Genomic DNA, 22577 nt, shown 5'->3' with positions numbered 1-22577 from the left:
TTTCCTAAAAGTGACATTTCCTTGAGATTGGTGTAGTTTACAAAGTGTTAGTGTAAAAGTTTAGTGCGATGAAGATGTACAAATCTCATACCTAAGGTGTTGACGACAGGGAACACCTCATCGTTAGGTCCATGCCACCTGGGGTTGGTGTAGAGAGGATTAGGGCTGACCTGGCACAAGAAGGTGATCTCTTCACCAAGATCAGGATCACGATTTAGGGAGGAGGTGATGGTGATGTTCACACTGATTCCTTCTGGACCAACTGGAAGAGGAAATAAATACTTTGTTGTATAATGGAATTTAGCTTTCATGTCTTCAATCCAATTAACAGAATAAACCTCCTTTTGGATCTCAACTGACTACAAGGGCAGGACCTTGTAGCTATTCCACTGAGAGCCAAATGCATATTACATGTATTTCTGTATTAAAACATATGCTCTAATTTCTTTCTGGTTCTGAGTGAACAAAATGAATGGGAAAAGACTGGTAGGGAGAGAGAATGGTAAACAGAGTAAACAGAGACATACAACCAACACATCTTGTGCAACCTAGATGAGGTACATGTAATTGAAAATTCATGTATCTAGATGCATTGGTTCATAGAGAGGGAGAGATAAAGAGAGAGAGAGACCTTTTATCTTAGATGTAATACATACATGCATGTCTGATGTATATTTATGCCAGAACTATATTACGTTAACTTAAAACCAGTTATTAGGTTACCTTTTTATCTGTCCCTGGCATTCCAGTGGTTGCATTATTAATAGTTGTATGATTATCTCATCTTTTCGGATTTGTTATGTATTTCTACAATTCCAGTTAAAAGTATGGCAACAATTTCCCACCTGGTATTTCACAAGACATTCCTGCAAATCCTATGGGGCATAGACAGGCTCCGTTAGCACATGTTCCTCCATTAGTGCAGATATCCTCACACTCTCCACCTGTTAGCAGTAAAATTATGGTGATCATCAGATGTCATAAAAGGTTATTATTATTATTGTTATTTTCATTATTATTACTAAAATGACTACTACTACTATTCTACTACTACTATTCCTGCTCCTACTAATACTTCTACCACTACTACTACTACTATTTTTTTTCTACTACTACTACTACTACTACTACTTCTACTACTACTACTGCTAAAGTACTACTACTACTGATACTACAAGTACTGTTGCTACTACTACTACTGCTACTACAGCTACTACTACTATTCCTGCTCCTACTAATACTTCTACCACTACTACTACTACTACTTTTTTTCTACTACTACTACTACTGCTGCTAGAAATTGAACCACAAACCACATGGAACAGGGTAATAAAGGAGACAGACAGTCAAAACACCTAATTACTTTTGAGAGTCAGTAATGCTTATTTTCAATTCATTCAATTCTATTTGTGAACAGCACAATACATTATAACAGGAACTATCTCTCACTTGGCAGTGATTTCTGCTCTTCTTGCTCATGTAATATGAATGATGTATATAATCTAAAGATTGTTCACTGTTCATGCATATTTCATTGATTTCCTAATTCTTCATTTATTTCTTTACTTATTTTTCTTTCTCACATATTTTTAACATATTTCTAAGGATATGAATACTGACCATCAAATATCTCATATTTTACTAAAATAAAGACAATGGAACACAGGTCTGTTAACCCGCTGGCTACTGAGATCTCTCATTCCTTGGGCATAATACAGGAACTCCGTAGTTCTCATTTTCAATTTGTTAAACTGCACTTACTCCTTGGAATGATGACAAAAGCAGATTCTATGGGTCCAACCCTACAGGTGTACTCTCCCGCGTCTTCTACCTGCAGTTCATTAATGCTGAGACGGTTGGACTTCCTGGCGGTACGGGTATTGATGTGTTTGTTCCCTCCTGTGATATTATGGGAAATAATTCACAAAAGTGAGTCGAGAAAAAGGAAGTATCAGATAATTTTGCTTTAGTAGATGTATACATTCTACAGGTCACAGATCCGTGACTGGTATATCTGCCTGTAACTAAACAAAGAAATAAAAGACAGGGTCTTACCTCCAAAAAGAATCCTCTAGGTCAAGAGCTTCAACTGAGCACCACAGAGCTCACGATAGACATTTCCTAGACACTTTGCAAGAACTGTAACTTTTTCATTAAAGATTCAATTTTCTGAAATTTTCAATCCATTTTTGGCGTCAACATTGTTCTTGTGTTCCATGTGTTAATCATTGCTGTATCACAAGGCAATGAAGTGTTAGGACAAAATAATATTAAAGAAACAGCATTATCCATTACTTTGCAATCCAACTTAACCATGTTAATTATCCCGGTTAATTCATGAGTATCCTATGGGTTGTCATGAATTGATAATTTTGATGTCAAAGGTTACCACTCCTTTACCTTTTCCAGTACCCCTGATGAGTTCTCCATCAGGACCGAACCACTGGGGATTGATCTCGTTGGTGTTGCCTCGGATCTCACACAGCACCTTGGTGTTAATTCCCACCAGGAACTGTGGGTTACGCTGGACTCGGATTCGAAGCTGGTAGTCATCACCATCTATTGATGAACATACAAAGATAGAGAGGTTAAAGGCATTGCTTAACAATGTTAAATCTGAGATGCGTGGCCCTACCTGTTATCAGTGTCTGTGATATGGTGTAATATTGAAGCCCTAAAAAATTGCACTTCAAAATGATCATAAAGTGCCTCAAAATAGTAAAAACATTTTACCATACTCATTTTCCCCAATAGACTGAAGTGTTATAAAAATCGTTAAGAATACTAAAAAAAAATTATCTTGATTTCCAATCGTAAATATTTTGATAATCAGACAGGCGATCGGCTTGTAAAAGTCATGGGATTCCTGACTGACCTAAAGGTTTATAATTATCATTGCAACATGAGCTAAATCCAGGATTTTGTTTCAGAATCTGAGACAAAGTTACACAATCCCTTTAAGTGACACATCAAAATACCATGTATGGATACAATCTCATACATTTTCCCGCCATATAAAACTTTCGACATCTATATACCAATAAACCAAATTTGCCTCTTGAACAGAATTTTAAAAAACTGAATGTAAAATATTCTCAGAAAAATATCAACAAACACCTCTGGACCATATAGCCCTTTATGTGAACATCTAAAACTGCAGATATTGCCACAACGTAAACATTGCTAACAACGTAAACATTATCAAAAATAATATCTAATATCTAATAGCTAGTGATATTCGTTTGTCTCGCAATGTGGTCAATAAGGAATCTAAAAGATCACGACGTTTCATGCGCTATCTGCAACACTTCATCAGGTGATAAAAACTAATGTAAGCAAGGGTCCTTTGTACTTTACGGGAGGACCGGCGGAGCGGTCTATAATTCGATCGATAATTGGAACAATAACGCACAATGCCTATTGGTTGACGCACGGTGATCGACCAATCACCAGGCTGCTGGTTCGGCCGCTGGTTCGGCTAATGCACCAGGCCTATTGTCATGGCGGCGTATCGTCCGCATCCAAAACTCTGGGATATCGATCCTGTTGTCTCTGTTGAAATTATTAGGATTGAGACGGATATTGATAGCTTCTTTTACCCTCCTTGTATACATAAACATTGCTAACAACGATGTAGGGAAGAAAATAGGCATAGTGACAAATTACTAAGCTTTCTTTTTCATGAACGTATTCATTACAAAACTCACTGATATTTTGGCAGAAACCACCATCGAAACCCTCTGCACATCTGCAACTCCCCTCCACGCACGTTCCTCCATTGGAACAAGGAACAAGACATTCAGGTCCTGAAAAAACATAAACAAGAAGATGTGACGCTGTATTCATAGTAATTATCTGAAAAAGAATGTCTTTAAAATTGTAGCTGGATAGAATCTAGGAACATGAATTCCTACAAATGTATGACATCTATTCCAGCCTCTGCCAAATAAAAGTAACCGCTAATATTTATAAACCAGACTAAGAAGGGTATTAAATGAGACAAAGGAATGTATAGTAGAATGTTTATGGTATTTATACTGAACTATTTTTCTCCAGAATTCTTCTTATTTAATCATGTAGGTTCAACTGATACACATTTCATTTGTCTTAATTGGTAAAATACAACATAATTTGTAATGATATCCAGAGGCAAAGCTATTTATTTTCTTCAGAAAATACTGTGTATTTTTAGGTTAATGGATACACACAAATGACGCATCAACAGTGTCTGTTAATAGACTACCCTCATACCTGTCTAGCTAGCTGTGCCTACCTCACAGACAATTAGACTTTGATTATTTATTGCTTTGCCTCACCATTTATAAAGGCAAAACAAAATTTGAACCCACAACTACAATGTTCTATTACGCTGTCCTTACCGATTGAGCTAACGATGGGTTCATGAAAGGTGAATTTGCATGATTATTATAAGCCAATTACTAACCCTAACGGTTACCATGTGCGCATGCGCAGGTTTAGCTAGCTAGACTCATCACAAGCCTTAAGATTGTGACCTTTACTTCACTTCCGCTCACGTCAAAGTTGCCTCAAAAGTGCCTACGTACCAGATACAGATAGCAGATAATCAGCTCTGTTCATGCCGACCACACAGCTGTAACGTCCAGCATCTCCAGACTCTGCCGATACAATGGTCAAGGCTGTCTCGGTGTTGGACTGGACATCAGAGAAGATTCGCTGACCAGCTGGAAAGAAATGAGTGAAAACGACCGTGAAAAGGATGGTGATGACTAAGAAAAAGAAGTACCTATCCCAATTTCATGAATTGAATTAAAAGGAATTTGGGCCACAATCAAAACAAACTAAGCATGCACAAAACAATGTATATAACAGAATTATAACACTATAGAAAGAAAGCTCAATGATTTTTCTAGCGATAAATCGTTTATCAGGTCTCTACCAAATAGTGGAATTTGTTATTGTATGCTGTTTCCTACCTCTGACACTCTGTAAATCAATGCGACAACATGACACACACTTACTCTACCCACACCCAAACCTACATGTACATAACACCACAGATAATTATAACTCTAGATTGGTTACTTTGTAATCTGGCAATGGGTAAGTTATCGAGCCCTAGCGGCCATGTTGGTATGCCCTGTCCTGTCCACAGATCATGCTCACAACCTAATACACACAAACTCATCCACATCCTACCCACATAAACCCATAGATAATGATACCACTTTAGACTGCTTACTCTGTATTCCGGCAATGGGTTGATTGTCAGGTCCCAGCCATGTTGGTATGCCCTGTCCTACCCGAGATACTCTACAGATCATGCTCACAACATAATACACACAAGACCGTCCACACACAAACCCATGGACACCCTACCCACATAATACCATAGATATGTATACCACTCTAGACGGCTTACTCTGTATTCCGGCAATGGGTTGGTTGTCAGGTCCAAGCCATGTTGGTATTCCCTGTCCTACCCGAGATACTCCACAAATCATGCTCACAACACATTACACACAAACCCATCCACACCCTACCCACATAATACCATTGATCTTTATACCACTCTAGACTGCTTACTCTGTATTCCGGCGATGGGTTGGTTGTCAGGTCCCAGCCATGTTGGTATTCCCTGTCCCTCCTGAGACACTCTACAGATCAAGGTCAGATCATCACCAATCTCTGGTTTCTCTCTAGGAGGTCCTTGGATCTCAATGGAGAAGGGTCTCTTAACTGAAACAGACAAAATTAAACCAATATAAAGAACAATGTTTACAATAGGTACAATATTTTCAGATAATGTTCGCATATTCCCAAATAATACGTAGCTTAATCTATGACACCAGTCTGACACAGCTTAGAGAAATTGTAGCTGGCATGAAATCAAAATAAATATTTCAATAACGATATAATGGATATCTTACTTTTCTTCTATTTAAGGCACCTATGACAACAGTGAAAGAAAGGAATTTTTTATTAATTCAAAATAACATAATAAAATCAAAGTTATATATTCAATCATATTGAAGAAAATGCCATGCAATAATATTGAAATAGAATTAGAAAGACAGATTCCGGGAAAAGAAAGATAAAAATAAAACTATAGAAATAGGAGGATAGAAATAAAAATAAGCCTTCAGAAATCTGAACATATGAACAAAATTTGTTGTGATGAAATTATTATATTGGAAGTGAACCTCACCTCCAATTTGACAGAAGCTTCCATGGAATTCGTCTGGGCATTCACACGCACCCCTCACACAGGTTCCTTCATTAATACAAGGTTGACTGCAGTGTGCAGCTGAAATGTACATAAAATCGATTTACATGATCTATCATTATCACATCTGTTAGTACCAGCCAGAGTGATGTATCATCCAGGAAAGAAACGGTGCAAATAATCTGCCGATTTTATATCACTTCGTCTGACTCAATCAATATTAACAAATGAATGAACACGTGTAGAATAAACATACTACACAAAGACCTAATGAATATTTATCTCAATGTAACCAGTTGCTCTCTATGATAAATTTAACAGAAATGCTTCTTTGTATTTATGTGTACATTTGCAGGACTTATATATGTACTTTATTTATGTGTGTGCAATTCCAGGTTATTGTCTACATGTTCACTTGAATACTGTATGTAGCCCTCCAGAGCTTCCATATATTCATCTTAAGGTCAATCATGAAAGTTACTATTAAACAGACACATTTTTGTTTAAACTTACGTTGAACTTGAACAGAAAATTCTGTAGTGACTGGTCCCACATTGCAGACGTATGGCCCAGAGTCTGTAGGTAGTAGTTCATTGATCACCAGACGAGTAGCCTTACGGTCCAGAGCTACAATCGTGTAGTGAGAATCACCACCTGCAAATTATTGACAGAAAATTAGCATTAAACAAATTACAAGATTATTAGCAAATTTTCTTTGCAAGGATGGGAGAAACTTTGGATAATCACAACATCATTCGAATAGCAAGACTTCAACTCATTTATTAGCAATACAGTGGTCATTGGATGGGCATTGGTATTCTAACTCTTTACTGGCTTTACTCAACTAATGGAACAAACAGTGGTCTGCCAGTCAATTTCTCTCTCTGAAATATATGATATACTTCAGACAATGTGGAGGTCTAGGGTTCCATCCGTAGTCAAGTTATAAACATCATGAAACATCACTAAAATTGAAGAAGTAAATATCTAACCGGATATATATAGTGTGATTTCAAAAAACATTTTCAACATACATGTAGATAGCAACTTTACGCACAACCCTCAACAAGTTCAAATCCAATTGAGTATTTCTATTACATGCAAAAGCTACGACTAAACCTGTGAATATAAATAAGTACGGTTAACACCTTCTCTACCACTACGGTTATGAACACAATCAAGAAAAGAACATACTTGGGTCTATGATGTTGCCTTGTGGGTCATACCAGACTGGGTTCTGGTAAGGTGCTGTGTGGTCCACTTCACATACAAAGCTCACACTATCACCAGTCTGGGGCAAGGCTGGGCGAGTCTGATCAATCGATATCACAAAATCTGGAAAGAAAATGAAATGAATGCTTTGAAAGTTATAGAATATCATCTCACGGTGCTCCTAGGGCACTGCTATTTATTTATACTTATACTTTCAACTTTAGGGAAGTCAAACAGTAATATGGATGGTATCAATAAAACTTGTAAAAGGTTCTTAAATATACACAATATTTGTTTAGTTTTTAATATCTTTTAATGTGCTCGCTCCACACAATATACTTCATGGAGACAAGGAGTCATGTTAAGGTATTAATGCTGAGTACATAAAATGTACTTGGTGTTCTTCACTGGTCTCAAGTGAGTGTGTTCCAGTGTAAAGTATTCCTGTTGAAAGCATGTAACTTACTTGGTGTCTCACACCGTTCTCCTAAGAAGCCTGGTAAGCATTCACAAGCCCCCTCCACACAACGTCCTCCATACAGACAAGGATGCTCACATGACAAGGCTGAAGAAAAACAAAACAAGAATTATTCTCTCATCTTACTGTCACTAGAGAGAACAATATGCTGAAGTGCTAAGAATAAAAATAAAATTAAGTTTCCTTGATCTACCATTGATAAGGCTGGTTTTTCTGTTGATTTATCAATTCTTCACTCCTTCAGTCTTGGGATAGGAACGTGGATGTTCCTAATGGTAATATTTTCTGCTATCCAGTATTAACCTGATGGACAAACACAATGTAACTACATGAACATGCCATCTATTTCTTTGCCATTTCACGAGACCTTCTATTCACAAAAAGGGACAAATTTTACTAAAAATATACAAATTTGTAAATCTCAACAGCCTCTCCAACAGTTTCAGAGACATTAGAGAATCTTCAACATTGCAACAATGTATTGTAAATGCATATTTACTAGTGGAGGACATCTGCTAGGTATTCTGGGAATTAATTTTGTTGACTTTGCCACTCTTTTGACTTACGATTGACAAGGATAGTGAATCGTTGGTCTACTGGTCCTACAGTGCAGACATACATCCCAGCATCAATCAGGCGGAGATCGTTGATGAAAAGGCGAGTTGCAAATGGAGACAGGTTCTCGGTGTACATGTGGTCAATTCCACCTGCAGAAATAAGACAGAAATTCACATTAATAAAGTTTTGATAGAGATAAAAAGTGTTTGTAAAACTCTATTTTAGTTCATAGATAGTAAGATATCAATCATTCTAAGCTCGTTTGAACACTGTTCACCTCGAAAAGAATATTAATAAGATATGACAAAATATCATATCATATAAATCTCTGGCTGAAAATGACTGTCTTTTCCTTCTTCGCATCAAACTACACAACTTTGTTGTGATATCTATTCCAACTTACATGTAAGGTTTCTCGGGCGGAATTTAGCAATGTAAAAAAGAATGTAAAATCAAAATTCATAATTAATTATGAAAATAATTTGTTGATCGCAATGAAAGGCATACTGACATATTTGCTTTACTTGTGTTGTCACTCAAGAAAAGCTTCTTGACCCCACTGACATTACCTTCTCCGATAGGATTGATGACGTCGCCCTCTCTGTTCCTCCAGACCGGTTTGCCGTAAGGATTGTCACGTGCCACCTCACACAGATATGATTGGTTCTGACCAACCACTGGTACCTGACCAGTAGGCTCACTCACCAAGATGAAAGTATTATCTGAGAAGAGATATCAATAAATCGACAGTTAAGCCCAGTACATATACTGATATACCCCCCTTTGAGAAGTGTCATAAACAGTATAATGCTAAACATAGATTTATATTTCTGTAACTCATACCACACAGCGAATACCTCAGGGCCTCCGCTATGCATAGATATTTTTTTCTCACCCCCTTTCATAGGAAATCAAACATCGGCACTGACAGAGCTCATGTTCTAAAAATGTATGAAGATAAAATATTACTTAGAAGGTGTATTTGTTTTTATCATGATATAAAAAATCATGCATATAAAATCTATGAAAGAGGTTTAGTGAATTTTATTAAAACAAAAACAATACAGAATGAATCTTACCAGGTATATTGCACTGCATACCAACTAACCCTACAGGGCATTCACATCTCCCATCAATGCATTCTCCATGTAGACATTCCGGGTTGCAATCAGGATCTGTATTGAATTAATTAATAACAATCTGATTAAATGGTTTTCTTTTTAATATTTTCAAGAGATTCTCTATTTACTGGTTTATTGTAAATCAAGTTGCCTAATTTTAAAACTCAATAACTATGATTAGTTGGCAAGATATTTAAGAAGTCAACGAGCCTTTCAACAAATTCTGGAAATAGTACACATACTTCTTGACTACCTGTACAATACAAGACAACCTAATAACCATTTATTTTAACTGAGAACAAAAATACATATAAAAACCAACTTCTCATCAGTATGTGTCGTTATTCTTGTTTTATCCCAACCTAGCACATACAAATATCCCCTGTAAGCAATTTCTTAGACTATAGAGCTAAATGATAATGTAATGTTACCTTCAAATGTGACGTTTTGACCATATGTGAATGGCCCCACACTGCAAGCATACTCGCCAGAATCCTCAGATTCAGCAAACTCAAAGTTAAGTTGAGTGGCATAGGATGAGATCTCCTTGGTAAAGACTCTGCTATTGTTTCCTAAAAGATAAATTGATAAATAATTAGATCCATGGATTAACCCTCGTATGATTGCTTCACAGCCCCCCCAAAAAAAAAACAAAAAAAAATATATATATATTCTTTTGATATACGCATTACAATCGTGATGACCATTAAGTCTCAACACAATGTCAGACCTCACATTAACAGGCAAGAGTTAACAGGCTCCTCGCACAGAACAGGTTAATCTTGTTAAAATGTGGGATGTATAAACTAAGATGAACATCCCACTACACTGTTTTGTAAAAACTTTATAACAGCTTAGTTTTTATTGAGTGGGTGATTATTTCATAGCTTTAACACAATCTCTAGTATAAAAAGAGACAAATATGCAAGAATGTGTCTTTAGCTAAAGAGGCATCAGTCTATCGAATCATACAAAGGATCTTCTCTTCTCCCCATAGAATATCACTTTATAGTATCGGACAATGTACCTTGTTTATCTCTATTCATAATACCAATAGTCCTTTGATTTTTTCAAAGAAACTTCAATTTCACCCCCTTCTGACCTAGAACATAGCCTGACGGGCATTAACTCACATCCTTAATATATTGAGTATATGAACAACTTTAACTTTGGATATCATACAGTTTACTTCTAAATTGTTTGTACTTGTAAATTTAATTTATTTTTAAATGTTTTTTCATGTTTTTTTGTAGCTCAAGAATGAAAGTTGGACTGGTTGCATTAGGGCCCTTGTTGAATACTTTTAGATGTACCGGTAAGCTTTATTATCTAGGATTTTCAAGTAACATAAATTGGGACAAATCTATTTTTCACATACCTAAGAAATTAAAAAACTTGGTAAGGGTATGAATAATTTAATTATTAATTGTACATCACAAGTACCTTGTCCATAGGGCAAGACTGGCTGACCGCTTGATTCTAGCCATTGGGGTGGGGCATAGGAGCTGCTTTCAGGAACCTCACACAAGAATGTTGCATTACCTCCGACCTCTGACATTTGACCTTGAGGTACACTGATCACAATGAAGTCTTCAGCTGGACAGGTACAAGGGGAAAAGGTTAGTAGTAAAATAGTGTGGAGAAATGACGGAAAGATCAGTATTACAAGCAATTTTTAAAAGAAGAGATTTTGATACTCTTCCTTCCGTTTCAGACCTGCAATCTTACCAAATCAAGGTGAAAGATATGAATTTGTGTGAATATTACCGATATCATGAGAGAATATCAAATGATGAAGTGTTTGGTAAAGTATCTGGTGATAAATTCCTCTAATTAGTATTCTAAACATAAGCCAGCGTGTAAGCTGCCGACAAGGCGGTAAGAACTATCTGTTAGGCCTTTTTAAAAAAGATGGAATTTCTATTGCCCTTTGCTACCGACCAAAAAAATTTGAAATCTACGGTAGGCCTTTAAAAAAAATTATTTAAAAAAAAAAAATTAAACTGTTTTTTTTAGAAGATAAATATATTTAAGCATTCTAAAATGATAAATATCAGCCCAAAGAGGGAGAAAAAAAAAGGATTTTTTTTTTTTTTTTAAAGATCAGACCGACTGACCCATGTTTTGGTAACTAAAGGGCAATACAACATCTTTTTTTGTTAGGCCTTATCGACGAGAGCCGACAGTTTGTAGGACATCAAATGAGAGCAAGAAGCGAAGGCACAATAAAAGGATATTGTGTAGAACAAATTGTGTGAAGAAGAAACAGAGGGAGACTAAATATGAAATGCTGAGAACCATTCAATGGGCTGACTGGTCACAGTAGTACCTTGGTACTTGGTTGGTTAATCCCTTTGGCAACTCACTTAGGAAGCTATACTGGGATGATAGAAGAGGCGAGTAACTACAAGGAGTGTCATGAACTGTAGTGGTGTGTGGACAAAGCACTAGATAATTTACAGTATCAGCATATTAGAGATGATCAAATAACACAGATGTCTGCAAATCAAGCTGGCCTTACCTTGTCTGGAGCATGTAGGTCCATTGAAACCTTCTGGACATTGGCATTCTCCATCATTACAGGTTCCTCCATTTACACAGGGTGGGTTGCATTCTATCTCTGTACAAGGAGAACAAGAAAAGCCCATAAATATTTTCATGTAGTTCTCAAGTTCTGAGAAACATACTCCTACGATAACTGCACTGCATACAATATTACAAATGACCATATTCCTAGCTATGGGGCTTATCCTCTATATAACCCTAATCATAAAAATGATAAATAAAACCAAATAGCAACTATAACCTGTTCTTTGTACCTTCAACGTAATATGGTCACAGCAATATGCTCATCCTCACTAAAGTAAACCTGTTCTTAACAAAGTTACCATGCAGGCCTAACTCTTCACTTTTTTTACCATTATAACATCCAGTAATCGATGCAGATGTTCTCCCCTCTGTGCACACAGCATGTGCCAGCAGCTTAGCCCAAATTATTCATGTTTACACCTCCAACACTGACACACTTCATATCTGAAAATTTCCCTGAATATCAACTATGTTTGCAATTTGAACATAGGTGGGGGCATTACACACCCTTGACATACTCCTCTTTTGATTTATGTACAGCCTGTAATTACATTGTTGATTTGATGGCAGCTGTTTGCTCCGAATAGGGTTGAAGATGAGATGTATTATTAAAATAATTACTTACAAAAGCTAAATGGTTCAATAGTTGAATTAGCATAACAACCTCATTTCACATCATCACTATCATCATTGTCATCTACATAATTTTGATCGCATTCATCATCAATATCATCACCATCGTCTGCCACGATCAGCGTCATCATAATCAATGCTACCACCACTGCTACCACTTTAGCCATCTTTAATACCAACTACCAATGACACCACCACCATCAACTTCACCACTATCTCTACAACCAACACAGCCCCAACTAACACTACCAATACCACCAATATTACTAACCGGCATAGTTAACATTGATGTACTTCACGTCCGACCCTCCAGTGCAGTAGTAAACGCCAAGATCAGTCTCTCTCAGGTTTCTAATCACAAGCTCTGAACTCATGTTGTTCAAGACATTTACAAAGACATTGCTCACATCTGTAAAAAAAAAATAGAATTATAGACATAATGAATTGCAAAAAGATTCTTTTGGACGGCAATTTCATATAAATGTGAAGACTGTGCATATGTTAATATAAATAAGTCTATTATAGGTTACTATAAAGGAGAAACTGTTGTAAGGAATTGCATCCCAAGATGTAAGAATTACCATAGTTTCACACCACGAAATTCTAAAATAACAACATTGAATTTTGCAATTCATAGAGAGGCCTCTTACTTCCAAATTGAGCAGGGATGAGTTGTCCATTACGGAACCATTGAGGGCGCTGCACAAAATGATCTCCCTCCTGGACCTCGCACAAGTATCTGACCTCTGACCCGGGTATCGACTGAAGCTCGGGGTCAAGTGTGATTGAGATGTAACCGTTAGCTGAAAGAATGAAAATAAAATTGAATGGACATAATGATTAACTCTTTTTTTAAAAACATGAAAAGTGGAAGTGTATGGAGAAATTCTGTTAATGAAACCTTAAGACAGAACCATATATTGCAGTGGTTCTGCCTCGTTATTATGTTTTGTTTTCCAGATCTGTCTTTTGTTGTGCCACCTTTGTGTGAAGTTGTGTAGCAGCGTGAACATTTGAATTACTTACCAGGTACTTTGCATTCTGTACCAAGCCAGTCAGAGGTGCACTGACAGACCCCGTTCACACAATTCCCACCGTTCCGACACACCGGAAGACAGTCAGGTTCTGTGGAGACAAGAAAGGGAAAAGGAAAAAGGAAATTAAGAACTCTAAAATAACGCTTAAATAAATAAGTCAAATTTAAGTGCTTCAAAAATCTCTTTTAGTTTTCGCATTTCCATTTTAGTTGTTCACATATCCCCTTATATCCTCCTCTCTGTTTCACCAACCTCCTCCCTCTCCCTTTCTCTCCCTCTCCCTCCCTTTCTCTTCCTCTCCCTCCCTTTCTTTCCCACTCTCTCCATTCTCTCTTCTTCTCTCGCAGTCTCATTCCCCCTCCAACTTTCCTCCCCTCTCCTTTCCTATATCTTCCTCTCCCTCTCTTTCTGTCCCTCTCCTTACCTCTCCCTCCTTCCCTCTCTCTCTCTTTCTCTCCCTCTCTCTCCCTACCTCTCCACTCTACCTCCCTATATTTCCCTCTACATCCCTATCTCTCCCTCTCTCCCTTTCCCTCCCTCTCTCTCCATTACAGTTCTCTAAACGTACCTTCTCTGGCTACCAGTACCATGGTAGTTTCTTGGAATGGACCCACTCTCCCTCTCCCTCCTCATCACTCTCTCCCTCTCCCTCCTTTTCTCTCCCTCCTTTTCCCTCCCTTTCTCTCCCTCCCTTTCTCTCCCTCTCTCTTCCTTTCTCTCCTTCTCTCTCCCTTTTTCTCTCTCTCTCTCCCTTTCCCTCCCTCTCTCTCCATTACAGTTCTTTAAACATACCTTCTCCGGCTACCAGTACCATGGTAGTTTCTTGGAATGGACCCACTGCACATGTGTATTCTCCTGAGTCAAAGGCTTGTGCGTTGTACATAATGAGTTCAGTCATCAAATGGGTGTGGTGATATGTGCCAATGGCCTCATCCAGTGTACCTACAGATAAAATAAATTACAATTTTATTGATATAGATAACTTCTGGAAATATTTTTGATCTCTCTCTTTCTCTCTCTACGTACTTTCAACAACACTATGTTATATCCATTCTCATAGGAAAAGATTAACATATGAAAATCAAAGGCATACCTTCCGATAGTTTCACAACCTGTGCATCTAACCACAAAGGACTGCCATAGGTATCTGACCTGACATAAGAGCCAAAGGTCATCACCGGCCATCATATCTATACTCTCTGTTCCATCATTACCAAGATCCACAATTAACAAAGTCAGCCTTCTTTTTCTCAAGAATGTATCTCATTCAATTAAAACTTACATCATAGGAAAAGATTAACAAAACAAAATCTAAGGCATACCTTCAGATACTTTGTCTCCCTGCGCATCCAACCACATAGGACCCCCATAGGTATCTGACCTGACGAGCCAAAGGTCATTACCTGCCATCATAACAATACTCTCTGTTCTATCAATTCCAAGATCCACAACAGGCAAACTATGCCTTTTTGTTTGTCATGAATATATCTCATTTAATAAAAACTTACATCACAGGAAAAGATTAACAAAACAAAAAATCTAGGGCATACCTCCAGAAACTTTGTCTCCCTTCGCATCTAGCCACATAGGACTGCCGTAGGTATGATCATCGCTCACTTGACATATAGGAAAAGATTAACCCTTTGCTTACCGGATCCTGGTGGTCCCTGTGTTAAGGCTACGGGACCTATACAATTAAGTAGTTAACAGGTTAACAAATGAAAATCTAAGGCATACCTTCGGAAACTTTGTCTCCCTGCGCATCCAACCACATAGGACTGCCGTAGGTATCATCACTGACACGACAAATCAGACGAAGATCATTACCAGCCATTAGAATGACACTCTCTGGTCCATCAATGCTAAGATCCACACCTAGTAAAGAAAAAGATTGTCATTACAAATAGTTTATTTAATTTTGGTGGAATTTGATTGGCATTGAAATAATGTTGGTTTCTTTGATCATTTATTCATTTCATAATGAAAAGACAAATAAAAAAGGCTGGTGTTTGAAAAAGTCACCCACTTACAATTATTTATATAAACTTGGTGCAATGAAGATGTTTTTATTGGATTACTCAGGAATTACAATGAGAATTTAGAAAAAATATATTTCTTTCAAAATTGTGAAAAATTTCAACTAACAATTTTTTTTAATTCAATGAAGTTCATTGAAGGATTGTGCTGTGCTCCTAGCAATAAAGACATTTCTTGCACAGAGTTAGAAATCAACTTTTGTTTTACAAACTATAATACAAATTGTGTCCAATGTTGAATTGCAACAGTGTTTCTAACCTGGCATTTCACAAGCCTCTCCACCATATCCTTCAGTGCAGCTACAGGTTCCAGATAGACACATCCCACCATTCAAACATGGCGGATCACATATGATGACTGTAAGAAAGCCATAAGAAAATTCACATATGATGAATGTAATTAAGACATGAGAAAGTTCACATATGAAGACTGTAACATAGCCATAGGAAATTCACATAAGACTGTAATAAAGACATTAAAAAATTCACTTTTACATCAATCCTTGTTAAGATTTTCATTACATATGTGTATCAAATTAATTCCTTTCATTTTTTTTCTTCCACAGTTGATCATTAACAGTCCATCATTATAATTAAACAATTAAAAGTTTTCTTATTAAGCGTCTTAACAGTATTCTGATCAAGGAGTTGATACAACAAAAACAAAACTTCATTTGGGACCATAAAATATCAGGCATTTAACAGTAAATATACTGTCTATCAATATACAAAGATTGAGCATAATATTCATAATAACTTTAAAAGACAAGGACAGAACAGTGCCAGCGTCATAGACATGTATATCACATGTCCTGTTGAGAGCCAAAAAGGTGTTAATGACATTTAACCCATTGCTTACTGGAACCGGGTGGTCCCTGTGTTAAGCATATGGGAATTAGATAACTCACTAGTCAGTGGATTAACATAAGAGTTAACACCTCTCTGACTCACAGCAGCAATATGAACTTAAAATAATTACTTATACATGTATATACATGGAAGCAACAACATATGACAATTAAAATGAAATCAATCTTACTTCTCTGCAGACAAGCTGGTCCAGTAAAGCTATCAGGGCAATAGCACTTGCCCATAAGACAGGTTCCTCCATTCAGGCACTGAGGGATACATGCCACCTCTGAGAAATCAAAATAAACATGTTATTTAAGTGAATTTACACCCACTGTTCTTAAATGCTAGTGGCATGATTGGGTTAAATGGTGATATTCCGAGCATATCCTGACTTGATCATTACCAATGAATACAGATCGCTACTGTTTTACCTATCAATCTTACCATCAACTATGATAGTGAATAGTCTTTTATAGGCCCTACAGCTCATAATTAATCACCTTTGTCCTCTAGCAGATGAGAAGAGGAGTTACATCACCAAAACCCTAACTCTTTAACTTGTATTTATGATCACTCTCCATATTTAAACCCAAGTGGAACTGAGGTGTTAAATGTGAACGTTCACAGAAAATCTGGCTTTAAGATTCACTACCAGCTAAGACATAGAGAATCCAACTAAAGTCATCCTTATCAATCTTACCATCCACCATGATATCGAAGAGTCTTCTTAGGGGTCCGACAGCACAGATGTACCGCCCTTCGTCCTCCAGCTGGATGTCCATAATGAAGAGGCGAGTCGCATAAGGAGATATCTGCTCCGTCTTCATGTGGGAATCACCTCCTAAAATCAAACAAGAAATGGTAATGGTAATGGTAATTGTGGTAATGGTAATGGTGGTAATGGTAATGGTTTTATTAAAAATTCATTTGCAGCCAAATGGCTGAATTGCAGAATTGTGTACATTGCGTAAAAACATAAATATTTATGCAAATTTAAATAAATTACAGTGAAACTGTCGAGCAAATCGTATTAAGACATATCCCACAGTGAATGAATTTTCTAAATATAAAAGAGTGTACTCCCTATAAACAAAAAAATCAACACATTGCCTTTAGGAACAGATGGAATATGCTAATCAGGCCTAACGGGAATGAAATATTAAGAAGTCAAGTCAAATGACGAATTGAATCAGTTTATTGCAAAGGTATGTAAAATCTATCTTGTTTCTTTGCATCTGTTCTAAATAATGCAAATCATCAATACCAATACCGCTGGCAAACATAGGGCAATCACCACAAGAAATAGGTAACCATTTCCACAAGACTTGCTTTATGCAATGACTGGACGCGTACACACCTATTCAAAACTTAATCTCTTATTAATATAATGTATCATCGCATAGGGAATCTCAAAATAGTCAATGACCTTGCTACAAAACAAAACGTTTCAGATAAAAGAATAAGGCAAAGGGGATCTTACTTAAAGAGAATGTTGAGTTCTGGGGAGAAGTGAAAAATAATTGTGCACGTTATCATTGTTATTATGCAAATGTGAAAGAACATGAGATGAAAAACATTTCCTGAACAGCATAGCTCTTCAAATGCCTTAGTATTCTAAATATGGCATGTAACAGCATAAAAATCGTGACAGATTTTTTTGCGACATGTTCGTGTAGTCCCATATACATATTTTTGTGTACAGTGCTCGTTTACCAAGACTGAGCCAAATTTCTTATCATTTCGATGACTCCAGAACCTTGCATTACACACCAATACTTATATGCTACATGATCATCCTTTTCTGATCCATTCCACATTGTTTCTTTCACAATGCAAACCCATGACCAGAACTCAACTTTATATTTAAATGGCACATAAACAAAGTTAAAAGAGATGTTTCAATATAGCATGTGCAAAAATACTGACAGTCACAAGGCAAGATGAATAGACAGAGACTCACCTAATCCCATGGTTTGGATTACCTCTCCTTCTGGGTTAATCCAGATTGGTGATCCATAAGGATTATCTTGAGGTACCTCACAGATGTAGCTCACATCGGCACCCAGGATTGGATTATCCTGATCAGGGATCCTTACACGTACGATACCTTCATCTACAAGAAGAATTCAACATAAGATATAACCACAGTTACATGTATGAGTATGATCACATCGTTCCTAGATAAGATGTGTCTCCAGATTACGCATCAAAACCCACAAAAATTAGTCATATACATGGAGATACAAATTTTAGAAATGAATTATTTGTAAACAAATACTACAAAGAGTTTTCAGACTTCTGAAAAGAAGAAAATATGATTACGGTAGATCTTTTTTGTACCACTCTTTTCACTTTTCCATTCAGACCAAGTTTAATAATTTTACTCAAATTCATTGCATCTCAATTATTTTCGGTTAAGTTCAATTCGTTCCTGTTTGGTTCAGTTGTCTTGAGTTAGTTTAACTAATTTAATCTAATTCAGTTCAGTTCAGTTTTTCATGTCAGATCAAACCACTTACGTTAAATTCAAGTGAGATCAAAATCAAGAGATCACACACTCATCTCAATTCAGTATAATTACAGCGGAGTTCAATGCTATTCAATCAAGTCCAATTCAGTTCAATTCTATTCAATCCAGTTCAATCCAGTTTAATTCTATTCAATCCAGTTCAATCCAGTTCAATTCAGTTCGAACCAGTTCAATTCAGAAGTGATTGATCTTACCTATCATGTTACATTGTGGACCAGTGAACCCATAGAGGCAGTTACACACACCATCTACACACTCGGCTCCATTCAGGCATGGTCTCAGGCATCTCCTCATGGAGGCTGTACAGGGCATGAGGAAACATTTTAAACATTGAATAGTACCGTCTGATTTCAGCCGAGATGAAACATAAATTCAGATGCCGGAATCATTATAATCTTGATTCATATACAGTAGAAACCTGTCCATAAAGACCACCCAAGGGAGACAAGAACAGTGGTATTTATAGGTATTTTCAAGGGAAACCAAAAATGTGGTCTTTGGAGACAGGTGATCTTTCTATACAGGTGGTCGCCAAAACAGGTTTGACTGTAGCGCTTAGTACACAATATCATCTCTCAGCACCTTACAGATAACATTACCTCAGTCATCGGATTCGTTCACACATAGTGTGACCATCTCCACTCCCTGGGGAGTATTCCTACCATTATAGTTCAATGTGAGGGTATATGGCGATTAATGACATTAAGGCTTTTGTCATCCTCCAAGTGTCCCATTTCTCTCCTGGGTATGGAGTGGAAAATATTCAATTAATGCCTTGTCAGGGATCGAAACCATGACCTTTCAATTTCAAGTCAAGTGCTACAACCGCTTGACTTCTGCATCTTTAAGAATGTGGAACTTTACCAATCAAAATTCACTAAACTATCTCCAAATTCCCATACTAATCATTCTATTTTGTTTGCTAAGTATATGGCAAAAGTTTGGAAGTATTACTAAGTTTGCCAAGCTTTTTATAACCTCATCAATCTTTATTCAAATCAGGAATGCTAATACACGATGATGCAGACTCGGATCATTCATATTATTAACCTTATTATCATTATCAGTAGTGGTAGTAGTAGGAGTAATAGTAGTAGTAGTAGTAGTAGTAATAATAATAGTAGTAGTAATAGAAGCAGCAGTAGTATAATTACGAAAATTACCATCATCATTATCATCCTCATCATCACTTTCATTTTTATATTTGAATTATTTGTTCCATATAATATGGTAATTCAACAACTACCGGAATATATGCAACTTACCCAGCTGTCCGCACATTGGTCCAGTGAAAGGGTATGGGCATAGACATTCTTGGGCGATGCATTCTCCACCGTTAAGACATGGAGGTTCACACTCCTCAACTATAATACAAAAATGAACACGTTTTTTGCATTAATGTCATAATGATTCAGAAACTGAACTATTTGAAAATGAATTATGTAGTAGATATGAGAGCAAAAATCTACATTTGCCACACTCAACCCAGGTGATGTAAATGGGTACCTGGCAGGAAATAATTCCTTGAAATGCTGGAGCGCTGTATAAACGGCTGCTAGGCTAAAGCCAGGGTAATAATAAATGTGCCTCGGAATAGAATTATCTAGATAGATGGCGCTATAGAAATGCCTATTATTATTATATGCGCAGCACAGGTAAGGTGCTGGATGGACCCCCAGTAATCAAGAAAAGCTGTTATTTTCCTCTCACCTAGATGCTATCATAATTAAAGCCCATTAAGACATAAGTAAACACAGTAACAAAACTGCCTTGGTTTTTAAAAAGGAGACAAGTATTACATGTTAGAAACTTGATGTGATGCTGTATCTAGCTACCTCTACAAAATGTCACATTTATAATTCCTTAAAATATTAAACTCATGATTCTTACTGTTGACAATGACGTTGACGGTCGATTGGAAGTCCCCAACGACACACTTATATGTTCCTGCATCCACTGGTGACACACCAACAAGATTGAGTATTGATGATGACTCTGAAGACTGTACAGTGTGAAGATGGGCATCACCTCCTGGGAAAAAGAGCAAGCACAGAATCACATCTTTGAGCTCAAATATGATTTCATTTAGTTATTAAGAAAAGTGGAGTGACATTGAATTTTAGGAAGGTGGATATTCATCATGTTGTGGCTCCATTTATTTAGTTTATGTTTGAATAGAGATTTATATTCAGAGGAGCCAAACTCATATGAGAGCCATATGTATTCCTAATACTTTTTCTTTGCGGATGTGTCATTTCAGGCTGCTACACTTTGCGAAGCTCTCTTAATTCAATCATCAAACATACCAAAATTTTAGCTGCGGTTGGTAAACACATGAGACCAAAAGGTATATAAATAACTTCAAAACAGGATACCAAAAGTTACCTTGATCCAGCGGCTGGACTGCATCACCTCTTGGATTTATCCACATAGGATTCCTGTACAGACTGTTCTCAGCGATCTGACAGTTGAAAGACACATTGGTACCAATGTTGTACACAGGGCTCTCAGGTTGCTCAATGTCAATCATACCTGGACCTAAAAAAATAGGGACAGCAAAATAATTAAACTATATGAAGAAAAAAAGTTTTTTCAATATTATTGAAGTGTAGTTTTTCAAAAATAACTATAATAGTAAATACATCAAAAAATTGTGTGTGTAGTGCTGAATTACTTCATTCTCCTGCTATTATCCGTTGTACTGACATTATCAGAACCCAAATTAAATAAATAACAATCATTCACCTGTTTTATATTTCTCACCTAATATAATTTCTAACCATCTCAGCTATGACTTTCCCTCATTGAAAAGAAAAGTTATATAGCCACAACTCCAACCTACTCCAATGGAATCATATACTACACATGTAAATTTTAGTCTCAATGGTGCTGTTGATTAGATATCGATATTGGTGCTCTACATTTCCTAGATGGCATTGGATTAAGTTATGACTAATATTGAGGATTCCCTATAAATCTCAATTTTTTTATCAAATAGTTGGTATTAAACTTTTCACGTCCTACATTATCTTACCATGTACAACGACCGTATGGTTGAACATCAATGGGCCAGCTACACATGAATAGACGCCTCCATCTGACTCGGTTAGACTGGTGAATACCATTTCTCTTGAAAGTGAAGTGGGTGTTTCTGTGTACACATTGCCTAAAGGACCTGAAAATGAGGTAAGAAGTCTTGTACTAGTTCACAAATGGAAGACATATTTCAATTTTTAAAAATGACTATTCACATGTACGCAATTCTAAAATTTCTGTTTAGAAAAATATGAAACTATTCCAGGAAATAATACAATACAACTTGCATC

At 36.7% G+C, this 22577-nt stretch overlaps 1 protein-coding gene across 1 annotated transcript in view; it reads right to left on the bottom strand.

Moving 5' to 3' along the window:
- LOC583085 overlaps window positions 1-22577 on the bottom strand; it is a 300967-nt gene that overhangs the window by 93253 nt on the left and 185137 nt on the right. The window contains exons 105-135 of the mRNA XM_030978601.1: window positions 22286-22426; window positions 21637-21789; window positions 21142-21282; window positions 20517-20615; window positions 19446-19550; window positions 18682-18834; window positions 17422-17562; window positions 16909-17007; window positions 16129-16227; window positions 15571-15708; window positions 14626-14775; window positions 13823-13921; window positions 13447-13599; window positions 13068-13205; window positions 12096-12194; window positions 11018-11170; window positions 10006-10146; window positions 9533-9628; window positions 9023-9175; window positions 8462-8602; window positions 7884-7982; window positions 7400-7540; window positions 6719-6859; window positions 6188-6286; window positions 5566-5718; window positions 4566-4703; window positions 3708-3806; window positions 2401-2559; window positions 1762-1899; window positions 846-944; window positions 92-262 (exon numbers count right to left, since the gene is read on the bottom strand). Of these exons, the coding sequence (XP_030834461.1) occupies window positions 92-262; window positions 846-944; window positions 1762-1899; window positions 2401-2559; window positions 3708-3806; window positions 4566-4703; window positions 5566-5718; window positions 6188-6286; window positions 6719-6859; window positions 7400-7540; window positions 7884-7982; window positions 8462-8602; window positions 9023-9175; window positions 9533-9628; window positions 10006-10146; window positions 11018-11170; window positions 12096-12194; window positions 13068-13205; window positions 13447-13599; window positions 13823-13921; window positions 14626-14775; window positions 15571-15708; window positions 16129-16227; window positions 16909-17007; window positions 17422-17562; window positions 18682-18834; window positions 19446-19550; window positions 20517-20615; window positions 21142-21282; window positions 21637-21789; window positions 22286-22426 (4029 nt within the window). The remainder of the gene's footprint in view (window positions 1-91; window positions 263-845; window positions 945-1761; window positions 1900-2400; window positions 2560-3707; window positions 3807-4565; window positions 4704-5565; window positions 5719-6187; window positions 6287-6718; window positions 6860-7399; window positions 7541-7883; window positions 7983-8461; window positions 8603-9022; window positions 9176-9532; window positions 9629-10005; window positions 10147-11017; window positions 11171-12095; window positions 12195-13067; window positions 13206-13446; window positions 13600-13822; window positions 13922-14625; window positions 14776-15570; window positions 15709-16128; window positions 16228-16908; window positions 17008-17421; window positions 17563-18681; window positions 18835-19445; window positions 19551-20516; window positions 20616-21141; window positions 21283-21636; window positions 21790-22285; window positions 22427-22577) is intronic.

This window comes from Strongylocentrotus purpuratus, unplaced genomic scaffold, assembly GCF_000002235.5.
Source record: "Strongylocentrotus purpuratus isolate Spur 01 unplaced genomic scaffold, Spur_5.0 spur5_scaffold_1, whole genome shotgun sequence".
NCBI classification, from domain to species: domain Eukaryota; kingdom Metazoa; phylum Echinodermata; class Echinoidea; order Camarodonta; family Strongylocentrotidae; genus Strongylocentrotus; species Strongylocentrotus purpuratus.
Note: the sequence above shows the minus strand (reverse complement) of the source record. Positions and strands in the feature narration are given on the sequence as shown.